We start from the raw sequence: 25,382 nt of genomic DNA on the forward strand, positions 1-25,382 counted from the left end.
CATAATAAAGTTTGAAATCTGGAAGGGAGAAACCTCCTCTATCTTTAGTATCTGTTAATATTTTATGTTTTATCCTTGGTTTCTTCCCTTTCCAGATAAATTTAGAAATATATTTTTGCCATTTCTTGAAGTAGACTGTGTTGCTTATTACCAGTATTGTCTGGAATAAAAACAACATTTTTGGAAATGTGTTCATTTTAATTGCTGCAATTATTCCTAATAATGATAAATTCATTCTGCCCCATATTTATAGATTCCTTTTTAACTCATTCCAACATTTTCATAATTATAAATATTGATATTTCTGGTTGTTAGCCAAATTCCTAAATATTTAACCTTTTTATGATTTTTAACTAATAATTTGGTCTTACGTTTGTTTAATGTAAATCCTGCTACTTGCCCAAACTCTTGAATTCTTTCTAACACTGTCAGAAGAGTGTTTTTGGGATGTTCAACTGTAATTACCAGATCGTCTGCATAGGCTTTCAATTTATATGACTTTCCCCCTACTTTAATTCCTTTAATGTTTTCATCTGCCCTTATGTTTCTCGCCAGGACTTCCAGGACTAAAATAAATAATAAAAGTGATAGCAGACATCCTTGTCTTGTTCCTTTTTGTATTTTACATTCTTCTGTTACCACCTGATTGACAATTAATTTCGCTTTTTGATCTGAATACAGTGGTACCTCGGGTTAAGTACTTAATTCGTTCCGGAGGTCCGTGCTTAACCTGAAACTGTTCTTAACCTGAAGCACCACTTTAGCTAATGGGGCCTCCTGCTGCTGCTGCTGCTGCTGCTGCTGCTGCTGCGCCGCCGGAGCACAATTTCTGTTCTCATCCTGAAGCAAAGTTCTTAACCTGAAGCACTATTTCTGGGTTAGCAGAGTCTGTAACCTGAAGCGTATGTAACCTGAGGTACCACTGTATATAGCTTGGATTCCTTTTCTAAAATTTTCTCTGAAATTCATTTCTTCAAGTACTTTTTTTCATAAATTCCCAAGAGACATTGTCAAATGCTTTTTCAGTGTCACAGGTATCACACTTCTGCAGGTATGCACACGAAAGCTCATACCAATAACAAACTTAGTTGGTCTCTAATGTGTTACTGGAAGGATTTTTAAAATTTTGTTATAAACATCAATGCTGCTTGTTTTTCATTTCTCATTTCCAGGTATTCTATAATATCTATAATATTTCTTATATTATCCTTAATTTGTCTACCTGGAAGAAATCCTGCCTGATCATGGTGTATGTACTCTTCCAATACTGTTTTCATTCTATTGGCCATTATGTTAGCAAACAATTTATAATCATTATTTAATAATGAAATCGGTCTATAATTTTTTTATGGAAGCCACATCAGTATCTTGTTTTGGAATTAATGTTATATATGCCTCTTTTCAAGTCTCTGGGACTTTCCCTAATATTAAAATTTCATTCATTATATCCTGTAGGTAAATGTTTTAGCAATTGATTATTGAATTTCATATCATTTCGCGTTTCCTGGCTGGGTGGAGGCGCCAGCGGAGCCCCTCCCCTTCGCGGTGCCAAGCGGCTAGTCCGCTGGAAGGCGGCCGGCGGAGGCCGCAGGCGGAGGCGGCTGGGGAGCTGGGAGGGGCGGCGCGTCGGGCTCGCCCAGCCCCGCGCAGCGCTGCGCAGCCACCCGCCCTCGGCGGCCAGCGGCTCCCTGCGCTCGGGCAGAAGGAGGAAGCGCGCGATGGCGGCGGCGGCAGCGGCGGCGGCGACCTCCTCCTCGTCTCCGGCCGGGGGCCGGCGGGGGCCGGGCGCGGCGGGGGGCGGCAGCCGGGGGGCGTCGGGGGGCTCGGCGGCCGCCCTGCGCGCCTTGACGCCCTCGTCGCTGCTGCTGCTGCCCGCCGAGGCCGAGACGCGGCAGCGCCTCCTGCGCAGCGCCAAGAAGGAGGTGGGTGCGCGCTGCTGGGACAGCGGGGGGGGCACCACGGGGGGAGGGGGCGGGCTCGTTCGGTAGCTTTGCATTTGCGCGCTGGGGGGGGTGTTGGGGCTTTGGGGGGGTGCGACTTAAGAGTCTCCTGCCTTTGGCTCCATGCGCTTGACTCATCCTATTCAAGGCGGGGGGCGGGGGAGAGTAAAGCACCGTTACCCATGTCCCACCTTTTGGGGGGCTCTAGACTGAGCGAGGAGATTTCCTCCCTCCTCTCAGGAAGAAGAGACCTGACCAGCTGCAAATGGACATGGGGGGGGTTGTTACCCCCAAAAGCAGATCAGTTTGTTTAAAAAAGGAAAGCGAGGCAATGCAGGAAGGGATGCAAAACTCTCCAGATTTGGGGGGGGGGGATGTCACTCCTTCCCCATTTTGTCCTGCATGTGCAGGGTTACCCTGTCATAGTGGTCCTTGCAGTCTTCACATGCTCAGAGACCTTGCTCCTGTCTCCCATGCTCCCCTTATTTGGGGCAGGCCATGGCAGCAAGGTCACCATGGAGATGCACAGATGAGAGGTGGCGTGGAGAGGCGACCAGTTGTTGGGCATCGCAGGTGGTGCTGGGGCCCGTGAGGGGCTTCCCCCAGGTATCTGGCTGGCCACTGTGAGAGTCGGGTGCTGGACATTTCTTCCTGATCCAACAGGACTTAAGTTTAAGACGACACTAGTCCCTGGGGCAAGATGAGATAGTAGAGGTAAAGAGAGTCTCTGAGGACACACAGAGTGGCTTTCCCCCATCTGGGGACAACCCTTCCTCTCTAGTCTGGAACACTGGAACATGTCCTGGGGAAGATGGGCATTGCTTGCCCTCTGGACAGCTTATTTATTATCGTTGTTGCCTTCAGCATTATTGGAACATGAAGAATTTCTCAAGGTCTCTGGCAGCATGACATCTGGACCTGTCTGCCTAGCTGATGAACATTCCTAAGGGTTCAAGACCCTTTCATCCTCCCCCTCATCCCTTCCCCAAGGATCAGAACTGAGATGGCTCTGATTTTGATCCCCGCCCCCTGCTCCTCCAATCTTTCCCATGTGGTGCTAAAAGAGTTGTAAGTCTAGTTCTGGATTGTGCAGAGCCCACAGCCTGGGAGGTGTGTGTGGCTGGTATTGGGCTACCCCTTTGCAGCTCCCTCTCACTGCACATTCACTTGTGCTGCTCTTGGGAGGGGAGCTGCAGGCTGGCTGGCGTGACCCCATGGGGAAGTTTGGCTCCGTTGCGCCCATTAATTGAATTCTGGCATCATCTGTTGCTGCGTCCTGACAGACCCATCAAGGGCAAGATGAACAAGAAGAGGTCACTGCATTCGTTTGCCAAGACCTGATGCTTCTTCACTTCAAAGCCTCTCCTGTGTTTTCTTTTGTCACGGACTGGAGCAAAGCCAGGGGGCTAGAGAGACCAGGGGCTCCCGCTGCCTCTCATCAGAGTCCAGAGAGCCCACTGGTCCATCTAGCTCAGGACGGTCTATGCCAGGGATGGGGAACCTCTGCATGAGGTATACCTGGCCAACCCTCTTTGCAGGCTGTGCCCCTCACCAGCCGGCTCCATGCCCACCATCCTTTGGCCCGATTGGGATGTGTCCCCTTCAACTGGGAGCCTGGATGGAGAGGTGCGTGTAGGGAAACCTCCGTGCAGATCCACATGAGGCACATTTTAAAAAGTGACTTCACCCAAAGAATTCTGGGACCTGTAGTTTGTTAAGAGTACTGGGAATTGTAGCTCTGGTGGGGAGACACAGCACTTTCCAGGATACTTTGCAAGGAAGTCATGTGCTTTAAATATATACTGTGGACTTGCCCTTAGATTTTGGCATGGCTGGGATGAAATCTCCTGTGCAAAGGTGAGGCCCATGTCAACTACTAGGCCCATTTTTCTTTCTGGCCTCTGCTCAACATGGTGGTCTCCCATGGGGCAGGGTGGTCTTTGGGGCTACTCCACCCTTCCCAGCTGACACAAGGAGCAGCTGCTCTCCAGGCTCTGAGGCAGGGATTGAACCTGGGACCTTTTGCTTGTGAGGCAGGCACTCTGCCCCTGAGCCACAATGCTGCCTGCTCCTGCTACAGCCTCCCCCTCCAGCCATGTACCAAGCCATAGGTGTGTGCGCCTCTTCCTGTGAGCCTGGGAGAGCTGGAGTCTGCATAGGGCTTTTAATCAGCAAGCCACCGTGATGATGGTTATGTAAGTGCCAGAGATGAGTTTCATTCAGGCTGCCTCACAGGGAGGGACCAGGATGTGAAAGGCAAACTGGGTTGGGATGTAAACTGTGGCACATGGGGAACGTGTCACAAACCTTGGATGGTGATGTTCTCCAGGCTGGACTGCCTTGTATCTCCTGTGTTGGGGTGTAAGTTGTGCAAGAAATAAGAAATATGAGCACGTGTCCTCATTGGCCTGGGAGTTTTATTTCTGTTTGCAGTTGTGAGCTGGCAATTCCTCTGTTAGTCAAATAAATTGTGCTTCTCTGCTTGCATGTAATTTGCAATTGAGAGAGAGAGAGAGAGAGAGAGAGAGAGCGCATGCCTGCCGACTTTATGATCTCTGGGATGAAGGAGTTAGATGGCCCGAAAAACGTTCCTCCTCCTTCTCTGAGCTCCTCTCAAGGAATCTGGTGGTGGTGGGGGCTAATATGAAAGTGCCCCCACTGTAAATGTAAAACACTAGCAAGCCACTTTAAACTATCATAGCCTTTCCCCCAAAGAATCCTGGGAACTGTAGTTTGTTGTTTGGTCTGAGAGGCCCTAACAGAACTATTTGTCTCACAAAACTTCAATTCTCAGTGTGGTTTAATGGTCAGTCCCTCTTCTCAGGGAACTGTAGCTCTGTGAGGGGGATAGGGGTCTCCCAACAATGCTCCCCACCCTTAACACTACAATTCCCAGGATTCTTTGGGGAAAGCCATGGCTGCATAAAGTGGTGCGATACCACTTTACATCTAGAGTGCAGATGGGGCCCATCGTCTTGTGAGATAGTTTTATAGTGACAAGTGCTGGGGAAATGATGCTTTGCCAAAAAGCATCACATTCACATTCACACGCACATGCACGCGCGCACACACACACATGAATTGTGTCCCAAAGGTGAAACACACTGAAAAAACACAGCCATGGTTTGAGTGAAGAGGGGTGCGAAGCAAGCAAAAAATTATGTCAGCATCTTTTTCTCTTTCTGGCTGATTCTAAATGCTCTCAAGGAATAGCAAGGGAACCAGTTCATGCAGTCCCAATTTATTTATTGATGGTGAGAAAGCAGAATGAAGTTCTTCTGGTTGCCTTGGCAACCCCACCAATATTGGAGGGATGGTGGTTACTTAACACGGGGGGCGGGGCGCACAGTGGCAGCGAGGGTAGCATCCTGCTGACCCAGAAGGCATCCTCCTCAGCTGTGTGTCTTCCCTTTGATTTTTAAATGGGGCTCCCAGGCCACAAGGTGGAGGTCGTCTCCAGCACCTTTTAATTGCCTGCTCTGCCGGCAATGAGCTTAAGATGTACTGTTTTTGGGGGACAGGAGGCGGGCAGGTGTGGAGGATTCCCTGGTCCTGAATGGGGTAACTGTGCCCCTGAAGGACCAGGTGCGCAGCCTCGGAGTCATTTTGGACTCACAGCTGTCCATGGAGGCGCAGGTCAAATCTGTATCCAGGGCAGCTGTTTACCAGCTCCATCTGGTACGTAGGCTGAGACCCTATCTGCCTGCAGACTGTCTCGCCAGAGTGGTGCATGCTCTGGTTATCTCCCGCTTGGACTACTGCAATGCGCTCTACGTGGGGCTACCTTTGAAGGTGACCCGGAAACTACAACTAATCCAGAATGCGGCAGCTAGACTGGTGACTGGGAGCGGCCGCCGAGACCATATAACACCGGTCTTGAAAGACCTACATTGGCTCCCAGTACGTTTCCGAGCACAATTTAAAGTGTTGGTGCTGACCTTTAAAGCCCTAAACGGCCTTGGTCCAGTATATCTGAAGGAGCGTCTCCTCCCCCATTGTTCTGCCCGGACACTGAGGTCCAGCTCCAAGGGCCTTCTGGCGGTTCCCTCACTGCGAGAGGCCAAGTTACAGGGAACCAGGCAGAGGGCCTTCTCGGTAGTGGCGCCCGCCCTGTGGAACGCCCTCCCATCAGATGTCAAAGCAATAAACATCTACCTGACATTCAGAAGACATCAGGGAAGTTTTTAATATGTGACATTTTAGTGTATCTTTCATCTTTGTTGGAAGCCGCCCAGAGTGGCTGGGTACAAATAATAAATTATTATTATTATTATTATTATTATTATTATTATTATTATTATTATTATTGTTATTTATTCCTTAGTGCTGAACACTCTTAAGGTCTATTCTTGGATAGCTTTTTCTGGAGAGTTATTGAATGTGTGGCGTTGGTGGTTGTTCTCAGAATGGCCTGCAATCAGTGAGAGCCGTTTCCTCATGGACATCCAATGATTCTGGACAGAAAGGCCTTCCTTGTGCAGTGCATAGTGGAACTCGCTCCCACCAGAGGCAGTGATGGCCCCCAACTAGGAGGGCCTTAAAAGAGGATCGGCCACATGGGCTGTCCTCTGCCTCCACAGTCTGAATGCCAGTTGCTGGAAGCCTTGTGCTCAGATCCCACAGGCCCCTGGCTGCCCACGGTGAGAACAGGAGGCTGGACGGCATGGATCCCACAGCCAAGCACTTCCTATGTTCTGCCTCCACTGGTGGAGCCAGGATACCTCTGAAGACCACTTACTGGGAATTGCAATTGGGGAGAGTCCTAATGTTGGGCTTCCCATGGGGGCCTCTGGGTGGCTGGACTACAGGGGCCCCCATTTGGCTTGATCCCACAGCCAGTCTTCTTACCCTCTCCCTCTCCTGTTAAAAGAAGGCATGCATACCCCTGAATACCCCTTGCAGGGAATTGCACGTGGGAGAGCGCTGGTGTGCCCTGGCCTTGCTTGTGGGCCTCTGGGTGGCTGCTGTGAGAACAGGATGCTGGACTATGTGGGCCATTGACTCTTCTGAGGTTCTCCGCCACCTCCTCACTTAATTTGTGTAAAAGCAGAGCCCCCTCCCGCAACCTGGTGCCTCCGCATGGTGCTGGGTTACGACTCCTACCTTCCCACCACCCAGCGACACAAGTTGGGGCATTACAACTTGTGGGGGCGTTACAAGCCATTTCCTCTGTTGGATGGTCCACAGAACACAGAATTGTTGGTGAAGTTGATGCGAATCTACATCTCTTCTGATTAGGAGAATTGCAGTATCTTATTCTGTAAATAGGTTAGAAATGGTTTGATCAACTAAAAACTTCCATTGGAAGGCAGGTTGAAAAAACACACTTACATATAATATGTTGCTCTTTTTTAAAAAAATGTAGAGGGCAAACATGTCTGTGAGAAGGGAGCCAATGTGGTGCAAGGTTAGAGTGTGGGACTGGCGCCTGGGATTCGTAGCCCGGCTTGGACATGAAGCGCACTGGGCCTGTCACTGCTTTTCTCAGCCTTACCTGCCTCGCAGGGTTGTTGTGAAGACAAAAGAGGGAGAAAGTTGCGCATGCCACTTTGAGCTTCTTAAAGAAGGCTGCTCCCTGCAAGGCCCTTTCCACCTGGCCTAGGGGGCAGGGCCAGACTCCCCCAGCCCTACTGTGCTAAGTATGCTTTCTGTAGTTGACCTCCTTTGTAATGCTTTATTTTGAAATCTTTAAGATAATATTTTAGTTTTCTGTTATGTTGCTTTGACTGTATACTCTACATTTGACTTTCTTCAGATTGCTTTAATTATGTTTTATTGATTTAATATGTTGTAAACTGCTTTGAGATTTTACTTAAAAATATAAAGCAGTATAGAAATTAATAAAATAAATGAATAAAATAAATATTAAGTTAAATAAATAAACAGAAATAAGTAAAAATATGTGAAAGTTCGGAGAATGTATCTTTTAAGATGATGGTATCTATACCTTATACAAGATACATGAACCATCCTTTAAGAGCTGGAGTTATTTTATTTTTGCTCATATGTGGGTTTGGGACCAAACTAGCCATGGGCGCAATTAACAATTGTGTGTTTCATTTTATTTTAAAGTCAGTTGCTGGTGCCCCCCCCTGAAATACCTGGGAGGGGGGAGCTTTCTGCTGTGAGTTGGCTGAGGAAGAGCCTCCGGGGCCATTTCCTTTCTCTTTGAAGGTCATAGCCTCTGTTTTCTCCTGCTCAAGGTGCTTTTTGTGCCCCCTCCCCCAGGAGCTCCCTTCCTCTGCCTCTGCTGCTTTGAAAATGTTCCAGGAAAAGATCCATGCCCCCCCCCCTCGCCTCTTTGGAGCTGACTCTCCCGCTCCTCTCCCAGCTTTGCCAGCTCATCTTCCAGCATTGATTGCTTCAGTTTGTTTCCGTGGCAACAGCTGCTGCCATGATTTTAAAATCTTCAGTGGCTTTGGGGAGTGAAGCAGTTAGAAGGGGATGGAATTTGGAAATGTGCGTCAGCTCAGCATCACCTTTCTTTCTTTCTCTTTGTAGCATCATATGATCTGAAAGGGCTTCCTGGGGGCACATTTTACAGCTCCCCACTGATTATGGCAGAAACAGATGGCACCCCTGTTGTTGTGCACACTACGTTTTCCAAGGGTGCAAAAGCATAGGAACATGGGGGGAGGGCTGCCTTATCTGCTCTTGGTCCATGTATCTCAGTATTGTCTAAAGGTAAAGGTAAAGGTACCCCTGCCCGTACGGCCAGTCTTGCCAGACTCTGGGGTTGGTGCGCCCATCTCACTCAAGAGGCCGGGGGCCAGCGCTGTCCGGAGACACTTCCGGGTCACGTGGCCAGCGTGACATCGCTGCTCTGGCCAGAGCCAGAGCCAGAGCCGCACACGGAAACGCCGTTTACCTTCCCGCTAGTAAGCGGTCCCTATTTATCTACTTGCACCCAGGGGTGCTTTCAAACTGCTAGGTTGGCAGGCGCTGGGACCGAACGACGGGAGCGCACCCCGCCGCAGGGATTCGAACCGCCGACCTTTCGATCGGCAAGCCCTAGGCGCTGAGGTTTTACCCACAGCGCCACCTGCGTCCCCTCAGTATTGTCTACACTGACTGGAAGCAGCTCTCCAGGGTTTCAAACAGGGTGATGCTGCCAGGGATTGAACCAGGGACCTTTTGAATGCCAAGCAGGTGTTTTGCCACTTTAAAGAAGAGCAGACCTGGAACCAGCTAGGCATTCCTGCATTGCAGGGGGTTGGACTAGATGACCTGTGGGGGTCCCTTTCAACTCCACAATTCTATGATTCTGTTCAACTATTTGTATACGGGTCTGCAGAAAAGCATTTTGGCAGGAGGAGGGTTACCAGCAATATAGGCAGAAATAAGAGTTTTTGCACCTGGTTGGTATGAAGAAACCTTACATGGCTGTAGGAACTTGTATGCTTTAGCGGGGAAATGGATTTAGCTTTCAAGATGCACACTACCTTCCAGGTCTCTGCTTGCCTTCCCCCACCTCCACCTCAACAGAAACAGTGCAATTCTCCAGGTCTTTCCTTGTTGGGAAATGCAGCTCTGCAGAAGGCTCCCTTGTGGCATTTCCTTTGGTTCTGGGAAGGGTGGAGCCCAAACTGAATTCTGCATATGGTGAAGGTGGGAAAGGCTGCACCTGGCTCTACAGATGTGTTGCAACCCTGGTGCTTAGGAGCGGTACCTGGGTGCAATGTGTGTGTGATCCGAGAAACATTTTGATCCCTACCTTCTTAAGATTGAAGGCTAACCCCAGGCACCTAAAGTCATTGTCCCACTTTGCACCCTCAGGTATCTGTTGAAAATCAGTTCTTGCCATGATTGTTTTTTGTCTCCCTAAATGAAACTTTGTGTGTGTGCAGGGGGTGGAGAGAGAACAGTTGTGCTTCTTCCATCCGTATCAGATTTCTCAGCTATGTTATCATCTGTATAACCCAAAGCAAACAGACATTGAACGCACAGGAATAATGCAAGCAGTGTGTTTTTCTTCTTCATTATTAGGATGTTGCTTTATCTGCAGGATAGTTTTTTCCACTTGTCCCTGCGGGATATTGGAATTACAGGCTGGTGACAGCAGGTGGACAAATTGGAGGGGGGTACAGGGTGGGAGGGAGTTGTGTTTTGTTAAGACGATAGTCAGTGTGCAAACCAAAAGGCTCTCCTGGTTTACACCTGTGCAAATTCAAAATGAGAGAACATGTTTTTCAGTGCTGACACGGCCAAGGTCAGGCCAGCCTTCCCTGGTTTACTTTTAATGTGGATGGGTACTGGCACTGCTGTCTAAAAACTTCTCTCTGAGCCTTGATTTGCAAAGCAATGAGGAGGCAGTTTGACTGCTGGGGAAAATGTGTGTTGTTTGAGCCTTAAGAGTTGAGTGTAGCAAGCTGCCTTGGACTCTACTAAAAACATCAGAAGCACCAGCTGGATCAGGCCCATGGGAGGCCACTGAGTCCAGCATCCTGCTCTCACAGTGGCTGACCAGATGCCCATTATGGGAAACCTACAAACGGGACCCAAGCACTCCAGCGCTCTCCCCTCCTACAACTCTCCCTTCCAGCAACTGGTATTCAGCAGCATTTCTGTCTCCAACCGCGGAACTAGAGCAAAGGCAGCAGAGCTACCGTGGCCATTGATGGCGTCTCCTCCATGAAAAGAGCCTTAATGCAGGGCTGGGTGGAGATGCCCAGGTCAGTGCCCTTTGGAGGATGTCATCCCGGTCTCTCCCTTGAAGGTGTGGTCAGCTGTGGTGGTGTGTGCACACCTACGTGTGAAAGTGTGCTGGGTGACACGCACTGCTGACAGGCGTGCCCCTTGCAAGGCAGGCCAAGCGCAATGCCAGCCTGGGGCTGAAAAGGGTTCCTTGCCTGCTGTAAAAGAAAAGTGAAGTGGGATAAAAAGGGGAGTTCTCCCCACAGGCTTGTATTTATTTCATTTATAAATGGCTGCCCTTGAGGCATCCCAAAGCAATTTAGAATGTAAAAACATTTATAAATCAGTTACAGTATATAAAAACAGATAAAACAATGGCCACCCCCCCCCACTCTTTTTGCTCCCACTGAAAACATTTTCATTTAGGCAAGCCAGTCTGGATATGTAGAACGTTGACAGCGCACTTTTGTTGATTGCTGATCTTATCTTTTGAATGTTTTGAAGAGTTGTTTTTACAGTTTTTTCTGATAATTTTATTGCTTCCTTCTCTCTGAGCATTTACCATCAAACAGTGTGTAAATTTTATGAAGTAAATAACAATAGTTTTAAACAACGATTATAAATACAGAAACAGTTTAAAACAACAACAATACATACGTAAAAGGAATTCCGATCTGAGAGCGTGGTCAACTGTGACAAAGGCATTTTGAAAGAGGCCTTGATGCAAGAAAGGAGTGCTTTGGGGTGGGGGGGGGGAGAGAGAGAGAGAGAGAGAGAGAGAGAGGAAGTCCCAGTGCCCCAAAGAAGTCTCAGAGAGCTCCCATAGGAATCATTGCCTGTGCTTCCCGGATATGCCTTTGGGGACTGAGCTGGGAGCTCTTCCACCAAGCTATGGGCCTCCCATGATTCTTTTTAAATGGAAAAGGACTGGCAAATGTCAGATACTAGGGAGGGGAGGGGCAGAAAGCACAGTCTGGCAGCCTGCCTCAGGTCTCGTCTTGAGGGTTGCCCTCCTCCAGCTGCAGAACCAGGTGGAAAATGCAGCTCAACCAGTTTGCCTTCTGTGGGGTTGGGTTTGCGGGGGTCATTGCTGTTCTGGAGGGACAGCCAGCAGTCCACTTGCTCTCTTGCTGTGGATAGCAGTCCCCTCCCCCACTTTCTAGCCAGAAACACCTGAGCTTCTTGGGAGGGAAAGGCAAGTTGATGGTTCTCCACAAGCAAAGCTTTGTTTGTACAGAGCAGCATTGGGGGCGGGGCGGGGGGGCTGCTGTTCTCTGAAGGAATGCAAGGACACTTCTATTATGGGCTCAGCACTCAAGAGGGTTGAAATCCCCCCCCCCACACACACACACCTCAAAGATAACTGGCTACTTGCTAAAAGGCCATCCTGTTCATCCTGGCATTGGGTCGACTCCATGGCCAGGTTCTTGCCATTGTGAATTCCCTCCAGCTCTGAGAGCCCCAACAAAGATCTCCTATTCACCAACACCCAGTGAGGAGTTGAACCAGTTCCTGGACTGAACCACTGCAGGCTTCACAGGTGGGTTGGGTTTATCCCTGCCAAAAAGAAAAAGCAAACAACCTGCACTTCGAAAACCAGCATGGAAGTGTGAGGCTGGGCTAGCACCATTCTCCCTGAGCTGCTGATTTTCTGTGTGCAGGGATTTAATTATTCTTTCCTGTGAGCTCCCTATCTTCCACCTGGAATGGTGCCATGCAGAAATAGGCTTCCCTCCTCGTCTGCTGTTTGGGGGAATTGAGCACAGGATCCCCTCTGCAATCAGGTCCTATTTCACTGCTTGAACAGACTCAGTTGGGGAATTTATGCATGCTGAGGAATGGGGTGGGGGAGCAGGCAAATCCCACCTTGGATGTGTGGCAGAGGGCCATGGGTACTAATTTAGTGCCAGCTGAGAGGCACACTGCACATGGTTAGAGGCCCCTTCTGCTTCTTCATTTCTCAATCTGTTTGCAATACAAACACTCACTGGACTGATCTCTGCTTCAGGTTCAAACCCCGCTTCCTGTCCCACAGCAAGGCAAGGATAGGGAAAGCACCAACCCTGCACAGGAAATTGTGACTCTGAATGCCATTATTTTATTATCATCCTAAGGACACATTGGGGGCAGGAAGCGCAGCTGGCAGGTGAGGCAGCAGAAAGGAGCTGGGAGGGATTGTCGGCTGAATGGGGTTAGTCATTGGCCTGGTGCATCCGCTGTTGCCTGAGCAGCTGTAAAGCTCACACTGTCCTGTGAAAAGAGGCAGCAGCTGCACACCGGGAACGGAGCACAGCGGCAGGAGCAAAGCCTGGGCTTGTCAGCACTGCAGAGACAAACAGAGCTGGATGTTGGCAATGCAAGTGAGGAGGAGGCCAGCCTGGCCACTTCCTGTTTCATGTGCTTTCAAAGGATAAGCCAGTTCCATGTTTGTAAGGCAGCACAAGCTTTTCAAGAGCTCAGCTGTTAGATCTGCATTACCCTCACCTGAGAGGTCACATCCCACACTTCTCTACTAGCTAACTAGCAACTAGCCAGCTAGCCAAAAATTCCCCCTTAAAAGCAGCTTTTAATTTTTCTTTTTAAAGAAATCATGTGGCAGTTCAGCCAGTAAGTCCACAAAAGCCTAGCTCTGCAAGCAAAACGGAACACAAATTACAGAGGATATAAATATTCTAAAATCTGACTCTTTGAGTTTTACCAACTTGGGATTTTCTTCCAGGTGTATGATACCTTGCAGGTGCATAATAGAACATGCACGGCTCTCCCAAGTGCAAAAGAAGACACATTTAAGACATTTAAAAAAAGCAAGTCTGTGCTCAGAGCTGCTTTGAGCTGAAGCTCTTCAGCTGCCATCACCTTTTCGATTTCCTTCTTCTCATAAGAGGACAGAGATCACAACTGTTTTTCTCTCAGGGCAGCTTTCTCTAAGGGCTGCTTGCCATCACATTCCCTGCAGAACATAGGAAGCTCATTAAAAGCAGTTTTCTTCAGGAAAGGATTGGTGCAGATGCAGGACCTCTCCTGATTCCTGGGAAAGGAACAATCCCTGCTTGTTGGGCCCCTTTGCCTCCCAGAATGGCTGGCTGGTTGCCAGGAATCTTCTGACATGAGAGGGGTGACTAAGTTAGTTTTCCCCATCCTATCCTCCCTATCAGACCCTTGATCTGATCCAGCAGGGGTGCTTCTTAGGTTCTTGGATTTCATCGAATCAAAGAATTGCAGAGTTGGAAGGGATCCTCAAGGGTAATCTAGTTTTCTTCTTCTTTGGCGATCCCTCATAGCCGAGTAAGATTGTCTACCCTCAATATGGTCTTAACAGGGAGGCTATAACTGACCGTGGAGGCCAATTCTGGATCCACACGTCCTTCCACAGTGGGGACATGGGTTTCCGGGTGGGAGTTGATCCCAGTGAGAGTTTGCCAGGCCTGCCTTCCTCTTAGCTCGTTGCTCCCTTTCGTCCTGAGTTCAAGCATCTTCAAAGTCCATGACACCTTTGGTAAAGGCTGTTCTCCAATTGGAGCGCTTGCAGGCTGGTACAACCCCCTCCAATGCAGAAATCTTAGCTAAAGAATGACAGAGATGTTCCTGGAAGGAGCAGCTGCCACCCCAAGACAGATTTGAAATCTCTCCCTTTCCCACCTGTCCTGCCATCTGCTCTCAGCACCATTATTTTAAAATCCTGGGGAGTTGTGCACAGGCACCTGCTGTGTGCAAGTAAAACGTTTCTTTCATAATGTGCGGCAGGAGGAAGGGAAGGATGGCTGATGGGATGGTGGAGGGGGAAGCTTCATCCTCTCCTCACCTTCTCTGACAGCTGCTCTTGCAAGGTGCCCACTCATTTTGTGCCTCACTTTTCATGTTGCTCCAGCTGGAATCGGGGTGAATAAGCGGAGCTTTGTGGGTGGGGCAGCAGCCCCAGGGGAGAATCCATAGCCCAGGGACTGGGAGGAGCACCTTCTGTAACCCACTGATCTTCACTTGCCCGGTGACCCCTTGTACCCTTCCATCACATTCCTGTTGCCATTACAGGAACAAAGCACTCAGTGTGGCCTGTGTGCTTCATTCCTTTAAGAGCAATTTTAAAACTGCTGTAAATGGATTTCATTTTGATGCAGGCACTTTTAATCCAACTGCTCTCTGCTCTCCAGGGCTTAATTTTCAGCCTTTTGCTCTACTTGCATCTGAGTTCAGCTTCTAGGCATAGTCACAAAAATCCTTCTACTTCTTGTGTGTGTGTTTTGGAGGGGCTCTCAGGAGCTCTTTGAACTTGGTCCCTGCAGCCTCAAAGCTTCAAACTCTGGAATGATCTCTGTCCTGGGAGCGATCCAGTCTGCTAGCAAGGGGACTGGAACCTAATACTTTAATTTTACCTTCACAAACTAAAAAACTCACCTTTCTTTTGTTTTGTCTCTACTGTTTTGCAGGTGAAACAGATAATGGAGGAATCCGTCACCAGGAAGTTTGTACATGAAGACAGCAGCCACATCATTTCCTTTTGTGGTAAGTCTGCCAGCCGGACGTCTCCCGTCTGGTGTGCAGTTTCCCCTTTGTGCTCCATCGGTCATGCCTGGCCACCAATATCTGAGCTGTGAGCCTCAGTAGCTTCTTAAAGGCAGTTGCACACTGCCCTTTCGGATGACATCTAGTTAGGAATGAGGTGGGGCTTAAGAATAAACATGGAAAATTGATCCGAACTGGAAATAGACCGTTTTGCCTTACCAACTGTGGATTTTTTTCCTGATCCCATACCAAGACTCCTTGGAGGCTGCAGCAGCCCCAAGGTGGAGAAGGATCTGGCCCTGGTTCATCCTGTATGGGTCCATGGAGCTCACCTTCCCTTCTCTGAGCCCCAAAATGTCAATTCCACTGCTAGGCCTTCTTATTGGACTCATTGGAGAATCAGGAGATCCCAGAGGAGAGATCCCAAGAGCTGGAAACCCCATTACCTTGAAGAAGGTACTTAGCTGCAGAAGACGGCACCAGTCCTTTAGTTAGGAGGCAGTTCTGGGGGGGGGGGGTCAAGCATCTACTCAGTGGCCACACAACCCTGCTATAAAACTCGGTGGTTGCTGAGACATCATTAGTGGTTGGGCTCAGCTGCAGAAACACTGGTCGCGGATCTGAACTCAGCCTTTACCTCTCTCCAAGGTGCTGACTCTTGCTTTGCGCACATCAGCTTGGCTGTCTTGCTAGCCTGGGGAAAACTGGAGCTACTGACCTTCCCTTGCTCGGGCCATCATCCATCTTCAAGGGTGGCTCTCTCCATGGACCAAATTTATGGAGGAGAGGGCTATCAATGGCAATAAGACATTGCCGCCATGCTCTGTTGCTGGAAACCACAGGAGGAGAGAGGGCTCTTGGGCTTGAATTGAGCTTGTGAGTTTCCCACAGCCACCTGGTTGGCCACTTTGAGAACAGAATACAGTGGTACCTCGGGTTACAGATGCTTCAGGTTACGGAGGCTTCAGGTTACAGACTCTGCTAATCCAGAAATAATACCTTGGGTTAAGAACGTTGCTTCAGGATGAGAAAAGAAATCGTGCAGTGGCAGCACAGTGGCAGCAGGAGGCTCCATTAGCTAAAGTGGTACCTCAGGTTAAGAACAGTTTCAGGTTAAGAATGGACCTCCAGAACAAATTAAGTTCTTAACCCGAGGTACCACTGTAGTGGACTAGATGGGCCATTGGCCTGATCCAGCACAATCTTTTTATGATCTTAGGTTCTTATCAAAACAGCTTCAATACGTCTTACAATACAAAGTTTTCAAAAGTGTCCCTAAATTTGTATGCTTCCATGGAACTGCCCCCCTCTCTACTTGCCACCTAACTTCTGATATTGGGGGGATGTAGTGAAGAGCCTTTGAATCATTCTCAACTGGTGGGCAGGATCGTGTCAGAGAAGCTGGTCTGTCATGGAAGATGAGGCTATCAATGGCTGCTAGTCACAATGGCCATGCTCTGCATCCAAGCCATGCTTCTGAATGTCAGTTGCTGGAAGCCACAGGAGGGGAGAGTATTGCTTTTGTGCCCAAAAATTGCTTGTGGCTTTCCACTGGAGCATCTGGTTGGCCACTGTGGGGACAGGAGACTGGACTAGATGGGCCATTAGCCTCATCCAGCAGGCCCTTCTTATGTCCTTTGGCTAAGCCATCCATTTACAAGTGATGCCTGTTGACCATTACCTCAACCTGACTCTTTGGTTAAGGTAGGCCAGCTGTGTGAGTGGGGAGAGAATTAAGATAGGGTGATCCAGACACCACCTCCTCTTCCTTGGAGCAGCTGTAGCCTGAATCACCAAATGAACAGAGCAAATCTGGAGCTGGCTGGCTCCCTATGGGCTTCACATTGTTTATAGCGCTGTTCCTCACCACCCACAAGGCAGGACAGGCAGGAGTGCATGACAATTCTCATCCCAGCCTCACAAGTCTGCTGTTGCATTTCTCCTTGGCCTCAGGGCAGCTCTGGAGCACCATCTGGGGATGATGGGAATTTAATTTGAGTTGCCTGCCAGCCTCCCTCAGCCTCCATGGGGAGGATCAGGCTCTTAAATAACCCTTATTAGCATGATAAGTGGCAGAGGAGGGGGAAGGGAGAATGGCGCCAGGATAGGGCAGCTTTCAGTTCCATCCCTCTGCCTTGTTCTCCTCCAGGCCTTTAAGAAGCCACGGCTGCAACCTTTCTGCTTTGTTCTTCCTTTAATGCAGACACGTCCAACAGGTAGATCGTGAACGTCTGGTAGATCATTGGCTCCCCCCAAAGAGGCTCAACCCCCCCAAAATAGGGCTTTCCTTCCTTAAAAAAGCTCAACAAGTTTGATCACTGTCTCTTGGGAGTTGGCGACCCCCATGCTTTAATGGAAAGGCTGCAGTGGATTCCACTCAAAGGACTTGTCCAATGTGGGTGCCTGAAGTTTGGTGGGATTGACTGCATGGGGGTTAGGGTTAGGGGGTTGAATAACTCAGAGAAGCTATGAGCTATGCCGTGCAGGGCCACCCAAGATGGACAGGTGATAGTGGAGAGTTTTGACCAAATGTGATCCACCTGGAGCAGGAACCGGCAAGCCACTCCAGTATCCCTGCCAAGAAAACTCCATGGACAAAGGCAACAGGCATATAAAAGTTATAACGCTGGAAGATGAGCCCCTCAGGTCGGAAGGCGTCCAACATGCTACTGAGGAAGAGCGGAGGACAAGTACAAGTAGATTCAGAGCTGATGAAGCGGCTGGGCCAAAGCCGAAAGGACACTCAGTTGCGGAAATGCCTGGAAGCGAAAGGAAAGTCCAATGCTGTAAAGAAAAATATTGCATAGGAACCTGGAATGTAAGAACCATGAACCTGGGTAAGTTGGATGTGGTCAGAAATGAGATCGCAAGACTAAATATTGACATCCTGGGCATCAGTGAACTAAAATGGACAGAAATGGGTGAATTTAGTTCGAATGACCATCATATCTACTACTGTCGGCAAGAATCCCGTAAAAGAAATGGAGTGGCCCTCATAGTCAACAAAATAGTGGAAAAAGCTGTACTGGGATGCAATCTCAAAAACGATAGAATGATCTTGATACGAATCCAAGGCAGACCGTTTAACATCACAGTAATCCAAGTTTATGCACCAACCACTGGTGCTGAAGAAACTGAAATTGACCAATTCTATGAAGCCTTACAACACCTTCTAGAAATGACACCAAAGAAGGATGTTCTTCTCATTATAGGGGATTGTAGGGAGTCAAGAGATAAAAGGAACAACTGGCAAGTTTGGCCTTGGAGTTCAAAAAGAAGCAGGGCAAAGGCTAATTTTTTTAAAAAAGATTTTTATTAAGTTTTCAAAAGTTGTATAAAAACAAAACAAAACAATAATAAAAACAGACAAAAATAAAAAACAAGTATAATTTCAATCCCTTTTTTTCTTATAACTTACTTCCCCGACTTCCTCATACCTCCCCTCTCTGTATTCCAATTTCTAATTTATTAATTCAGCAAATCCTTTCCCTTGTTTTTCATTTAATTTTTAGCCTTTCTTTTCATTTTACTTATCCATTACCGCTGGAAACCACGTAATTTCTAAACCAACGTCATTCTAACATTCATTAATTTTACAATGTTTCTTAAGATAGTCCTTAAATTTCTTCCAATCTTCTTCCGCTGTCTCTCTCCCCTGGTCTCGGATTCTGCCAGTCATTTCTGCCAGTCCCATATAATCTATCACCTTCATCTGCCATTCTTCCAAGGTGGGTAGATCTTGTGTCTTCCAATACTTTGCGATGAGTATTCTTGCTGCTGTTGTGGCGTACATAAAGAATGTTCTATCCTTCTTTGGCACCAATTGACCGACAATACCCAAGAGAAAGGCCTCTGGTTTCTTAGGAAAGGTATATTTAAATACCTTTTTCAGTTCATTATATATCATTTCCCAGAACGCCTTAATCTTTGGACACGTCCACCAAAGGTGAAAGAAAGTACCTTCATTTTCTTTACATTTCCAACATTTATTATCAGGCAAGTGGTAAATTTTTGCAAGCTTGACTGGGGTCATGTACCACCTATAAATCATTTTCATAATATTCTCTCTTAGGGCATTACATGCCGTAAATTTCATTCTGGTGGTCCACAACTTTTCCCAGTCAGCAAACATAATATTATGACCAATGTCTTGTGCCCACTTAATCATGACTGATTTCACCGTTTCATCCTGCGTATTCCATTTCAACAGCAAGTTATACATTTTTTACAATTTTTTTGTATTGGATTCTAACAATTCTGTTTCCAATTTTGATTTTTCCACCTGGAAGCCAATTTTCCTGTCCATCTTATAAACCTCCATTATTTGATAATAATGAAGCCAGTCTCGCACTTTATCTTTTAATTTCTCAAAACTCTGCAATTTCAGTTTGTCCCCTTCTTGTTCCAAAATTTCCCAATATTTCGGCCATTTGGACTCCATATTAAGCTTTTTCACAGCCTTCGCCTCCATTGGCGACAACCACCTTGGGGTTTTATTTTCCAACAAGTCTTTATATCTAATCCAGACATTATACAGTGCTTTCCTGACAATATGATTTTTAAAGGCTTTGTGTGCTTTAACCTTGTCATACCACAGATATGCATGCCACCCAAAAGTATTATTAAACCCTTCTAAATCCAAAATGTCTGTGTTCTCAAGAAGCAGCCAGTCTTTCAACCAGCAGAAAGCTGCCGATTCATAGTATAGTTTAAAGTCTGTCAGGGCAAATCCCCCCCCTTTCCTTTGCATCAGTTAAAATCTTAAATTTAATTCTGGGTTTCTTGCCCTGCCAGAAAAATTTCGAAATATCTTTCTGCCACTTCTTGAAACATTCCATTTTGTCCACAATTTGCAATGTTTGGAACAAAAACAACATTCTGGGCAATACATTCATCTTTATAACCGCAATTCGACCAGACAAGGAAAGCTTCAAATTAGACCAAATTTCTAAATCTTTTTTTCACTTCTGTCCAAGATTTCTCATAATTATCTTTAAATAAATTCACATTTTTAGCTGTCATATTAATCCCCAAATATTTCACATTCTTAACCACAGTTAAACCTGTCTCATTCTCGAAGCAGGGCAAAGGCTAATAGAGTTCTGCCAAGAGAACAAGCTGGTCATCACAAACACTCTTTTCCAACAACACAAGAGACGACTCTACACATGGACATCACCAGATGGGCAGCATCGAAATCAGATTGAGAAAGTGAGGAGGAATTAAAGAACCTTTTAATGAGGGTGAAAGAGGAGAGCGCAAAATATGGTCTGAAGCTCAACATCAAAAAAACGAAGATCATGGCCACTGGGCCCATCACCTCCTGGCAAATAGAAGGGGAAGAAATGGAGGCAATAAGAGATTTTACTTTCTTGGGCTCCATGATCACTACAGATGGTGACAGCAGTCACGAAATTAAAAGACGCCTGCTCCTTGGGAGAAAGGCGATGGCAAACCTAGACAGCATCTTAAAAAGCAGAGACATCACCTTGCCAACAAAGGTCCGTATAGTTAAAGCCATGGTTTTCCCAGTAGTGATGTATGGAAGTGAGAGCTGGACCATAAAGAAGGCTGATCGCCGAAGAATTGATGCTTTTGAATTATGGTGCTGGAGGAAACTCTTGAGAGTCTCATGGACTGCAAGAAGATCAAACGCATCCATTATTAAGGAAATTAGCCCTGAGTGCTCACTGGAAGGATAGATCGTGAAGCTGAGGCTCCAATACTTTGGCCACCTCATGAGAAGAGAAGACTCCCTGGAAAAGACCCTGATGTTGGGAAAGATTGAGGGCACAAGGAGAAGGGGACGGCAGAGGACGAGATAGTGGGACAGTGTTCTCGAAGTGACTAACATGAGTTTGACCAAACTGCGGGAGGCAGTGGAAGACAGGAGTGCCTGGCGTGCTCTGGTCCAGGGGGGGTCACGAAGAGTTGGACACGACTAAATGACTAAACAACAAGAATGCTCTAGCCTTTTTGCACGTCCACCAAATGTGGTAGAACATGCCTTCATTCTCTTTACACTTCCAACATATGTTGGTAGTGTGCTTGTACATTTTTGCTAATCTTGTAGGAGTCAAATACCATCGGTACATCATTTTCATATAATTTTCTTTTTTTCCCTTTTTTTAAAATGATATTTATTCAAAATTTCAAAAGTACATATATAAAAGAAAACAGAAAAATACAACAGAAAAAACAAAAAGATAGTACAAAAAAGAAAAAGAAAACACAAATCTCAAATTACATCTTTTCATCTGCTTGTTTCTTGACCTCCTCACACCTCCCTTTTTGTATTCTAACTTAATTCATTGTTTCAGCAAATTCTTCCCATATTTCTCAATTCTCATTTAAATCTTTTGTCTTAACAGTCTGTGTTATTTAATTAACTCAACAAATCCTTTCCATCATTTACCATATTCTGTTATTCAGTTTACCTTAATTTGTTTAACTTTATCTTACCTCAAAAACTTTAAAATTCAAAATTTAAACCATATTTATACATAACTCCTTAAATCCTTAAATCCTTTTTACTAAAGCCAAATAATTCCTTTCCAACATTTTCCCTAATATTTCATTAGTATTACACTAATTCAAAAAATAAAAAGAAATTCCCTTTTTATAAATCCCCCCCCCCCCCAGTTTTTGTCCAACGTCCCTTCTTCCTGGTCTCGGGTTATGTCAGTCCTTTCTGTCCATATCCACTCCATCAACCTGGTGACCTTATGTCCGAGGCCCTTAAGTCTCTTCTATGCCCCTTCTGCAGATTTTCTTCTTGTTGTTTGTACTTACACTCTTCCTTGCCCTTTGTTGGTTTCTTTCTTAATTTCTTACCTTTCTCCTTGAGGAGTAGGTCTCTGGGGAGTTCCAACCGGTAATAATCTTCATTTTCCTTCATCAAACTAGCCCATTTCCCACAGTCCCACTCCCCATCATCGTCGTTATAATCCAAAAGGTAGTCATCCAAAAAATAATTGTCAACATGTTTCATAGTCCCACCAGAGTTAGGAGCCTCCTTAACTCCAGGCACTTCCAAGCCCACTCCAGGTTCAATCTTCCAATACAGCGGCTTTTCCTTTGCAGGGCTTCAGCTCTCTCCATTCGTGTTGCTTGAGATACGGTCACAGCCTCCTCCATCTTCAACTGCCCTTGAACTTGCCCAGTCGAACCAGTTTCCTGACCCTGTATAATTTCTTTATCCTTATTTCCCGTTAATTCATATTCACTGGCTACGGCAGTCATCAAGTCCAACTTCTCATTCATCAGATTTATCCTCTCATGCAGCTGCTCCAGCATAGCATTTGTCTTGCCAAGAGCAGACACCAAAACTTCCTCCCAGCACATTTCTATTCAAGGTCAACCGACTGGTCCCACGATCTCAATCTCGCAGCTGTAAGGTCTCCAAATAAACTGCAGCAACAAACTGACAAGCTCCCTCTAGGGGACACAATTTCTATTTGTATCCATCTTTGAAACGTATCCAACAAAAGAAAGTTACTTTCGATTTTCAAATACTTTGTTTCTTTAAAATGCAGAAAGCAGCGTTGAAGTTAATTTGTTTCTCTTTCTTGACTATCTGTCAAAATGCTCCACTTTCAATCAATGGACGTCTCCATAAGTTTCTGTCCTGACACCCCGTTCCCAGGTTTGGGGCGATGGAAACTTATTTTCCTTTACTCTCTCTCCTGCAGGCTTAAACAGTCAAATTTCCCCCCTGCCTTTTCTCCTGCTTCCAGGGGGGTTTTATTAGTTGTAAATGCAGGAAATTTCAATCTTTAAAACAGCTTTCCCAGCTATTAGATTGCAAGGTTTTTGCTTCAGTCTATTTACAAAAAGCGGAAGGCGGACTTCCTGTTTAGACCTTCCCGCTTCGGTGCCTAATTCAAGAATTTCTTGGTCCAATTTTCCGTTTTTACTCACGGGTACTTGTTTAAAGTCCAATTGTCAACAGGAAAAACTCAGCGCTCTCCGGCTATGGCTGTGCGGCTTCCCTCCGTGGAAGGAGCAGTCAGTTCGCAGCACCGCGCTACTCACCCCACTTCGCTCCGGGACCCCAAAATGGGTTTCCCCGTGAGTAGGGGAGGCGCTTTTGGTGCTCTGCCGAACCCCACGTTCCCAGGCTCCTCCACCTGGGATTTCTAGCGGGCCCCCGCCTTCACCGCGGCAGGAAGACCCAAATTCCACGGAGCCCGTTCCTCCAATCGGAGGAACTCCGCCATTCGCCGATGGTGCTAACCCGGAAGTCCCATTTTCATATAATTTTCTGTCAGCGAACAGCATGTGGTGAACTTCAAATCCTCCCTCCATAATCTTTCGCAATTGGCAAGTTGTATATTATACCCAACATCTTTTGCCCAATGAATCATTACTGCTTTTACCTCTTCATCTTTAGTTTCCCATTCCAACAACAATTTATACATATTTGACAATAGTTTCTCATTATTTCCCAACAACTCTCTTGCAAACCTTGACAGTTCTTTACTGAAACCCAATCCTTTGTCCAACCTAAATAGATCATTTAGTTGGTGGTATTGTAACCAATCTGTTAGTAATTGTCTTATATCCTCAAAATTTTCACCTTTAATTGGTTTCCTACAGTTAAGAGCTCTTTGTAAGTTGCGCATTCACCTTCCATGTTGTTTTTTTAAACTGATATTGCTTCTAATGGTGATAACCACCATGGAGTGGGAATTTTTATAATTTTCCCATACAGCATATATTGATTTTCTTACAACATGGTTCAGGAATCCCTTATGTACTTATGTTTTCCATACCAAAGATATGCATGACATCCAAATCTGTTATCATAACCTTCCAGATCTAATATATCTGAATTCTTTAATGTTATACCTTCATGAAGCCAGCAGAGGCAGGACACCTCATAATATAACTTTAAATCTGGCAAGGAGAATCTTTAGTAACTTATATTTAATCCTTGCCCCCCCCCCAGTTAGTTTTAGATATGTCCTTTTGCCATTGTTTGAAGTGTCCTGCTCCACTAACTATCGGTATGGATTGGAATAAAAATAACATTCTAGGCAATACATTCATTTTTATTACCGAGATCCTTCCCCATTAGCATAATTTTTTTCTTCCCCATACCTCCATATTCCTTTTTATTTCATTCCAAACTTGTCCCTGCCACAGACTGGTTTTCCAAGTTCCACCATTGGTGTCCTGGGTCTAAGTCGTCTTCTTCTGTGTCATCTCTGGGGGCTTCTTGGGCAAGTGCCTCCCACCACTCTTCATCATCCAGCCAGGCCCCTGAAACGAACTTCGAACATGCCTGAACAGTGGTACCTCGGGTTACATACGCTTCAGGTTACAGACTCTGCTAGCCCAGAAATATTACCTCGGGTTAAGAACTTTGCTTCAGGATGAGAACAGAAATCATGCTCTGGTGGCGCGGTGGCAGCGGGAGGCCCCATTAGCTAAAGTGGTGCTTCAGGTTAAGTGCGGACCTGAAACTGTTCTTAATCTGAAGCACCACTTTAGCTAATAGGGCCTCCTGCTGCTGCCGCACCGCTGGAGCATGATTTCTGTTATCATCCTGAAGCAAAGTTCTTAACCCGGGGTACTATTTCTGGGTTAGCAGAGTCTGTAACCTGAAGCGTATGTGTAATGGTTCTAGGGGTTGCTCGTGCATAAGCCGGTGCAAACACCTGGCTGGGTTGCCTGAGTGAACCTTTTCACCCGTGGCTGTCTCAATCGCTGGCAGAATCCGTCAGTGGGCGTTTCTTAAACTTCTTCCAGCAAAGAAGCTCTTTGATGCCTAGTCTCCTCCTACTCTCTCTGCGCGAAAGCCTTCTGTGCAAGGAGGGCGTAGGCAGCGGAGGACCCCTACTCTCCCTGCTGGTCCCCGGCAAGGAGTCATGGGACCGCCTCGCCCCCCTTCTCCACTGGTGCTACGCTGATTCTCTTCCCCAGAAGATGGGCTGCCTCTCCCAATCCCGGGACGCTCTCTGGAATCCCTCTGGATTTTGCTCTCTCCCTCCGGCACTGATGGCAGTTCCCTAACAGTAGGTAACCTGAAGCGTATGTAACCCGAGGTACCACTGTACTAGATATTTTGGGAAGGGGTTTGTCTGTCTGTTCCACCCACCTATCAAACTTGACCTGTGAGTGGTGGGTCAGGGAGCTCCACCCCAGACTTGTCACCAAAACAGCAATGTCAGTGCCCCCTTTTTTAGATAACTAACAATGACTTTTCCTTGTTTGAAGAAGCACTCTCTTTGAGCACTAACCCCTTGAATATGTTCTCGTTCATTCCCAACTGACAGTAACACACCAGAAGCAAAGTAGCCTAAG

General features: G+C 46.8%; 1 protein-coding gene across 2 annotated transcripts in view; it reads left to right on the top strand.

Annotated features, from left to right (window-relative positions):
* Nucleotides 1–1,718: 1,718 nt before the first annotated feature.
* The window catches only part of SGSM1 (small G protein signaling modulator 1), a gene marked incomplete at its 5' end in the record, with an annotated part of 71,007 nt that continues 47,343 nt past the window's right edge, over nucleotides 1,719–25,382 (top strand). The window contains 2 exons of one of the 2 annotated variants that reach the window (XM_083710082.1): nucleotides 1,719–1,922; nucleotides 14,999–15,074. In XM_083710082.1, the coding sequence (XP_083566208.1) occupies nucleotides 1,719–1,922; nucleotides 14,999–15,074 (280 nt within the window). The remainder of the gene's footprint in view (nucleotides 1,923–14,998; nucleotides 15,075–25,382) is intronic. The other variant, XM_083710083.1, reaches the window with a different exon arrangement.

Source organism: Podarcis gaigeae (genome assembly GCF_964106915.1).
Source record: "Podarcis gaigeae genome assembly, chromosome: 13".
In the NCBI taxonomy this organism is placed as follows: domain Eukaryota; kingdom Metazoa; phylum Chordata; class Lepidosauria; order Squamata; family Lacertidae; genus Podarcis; species Podarcis gaigeae.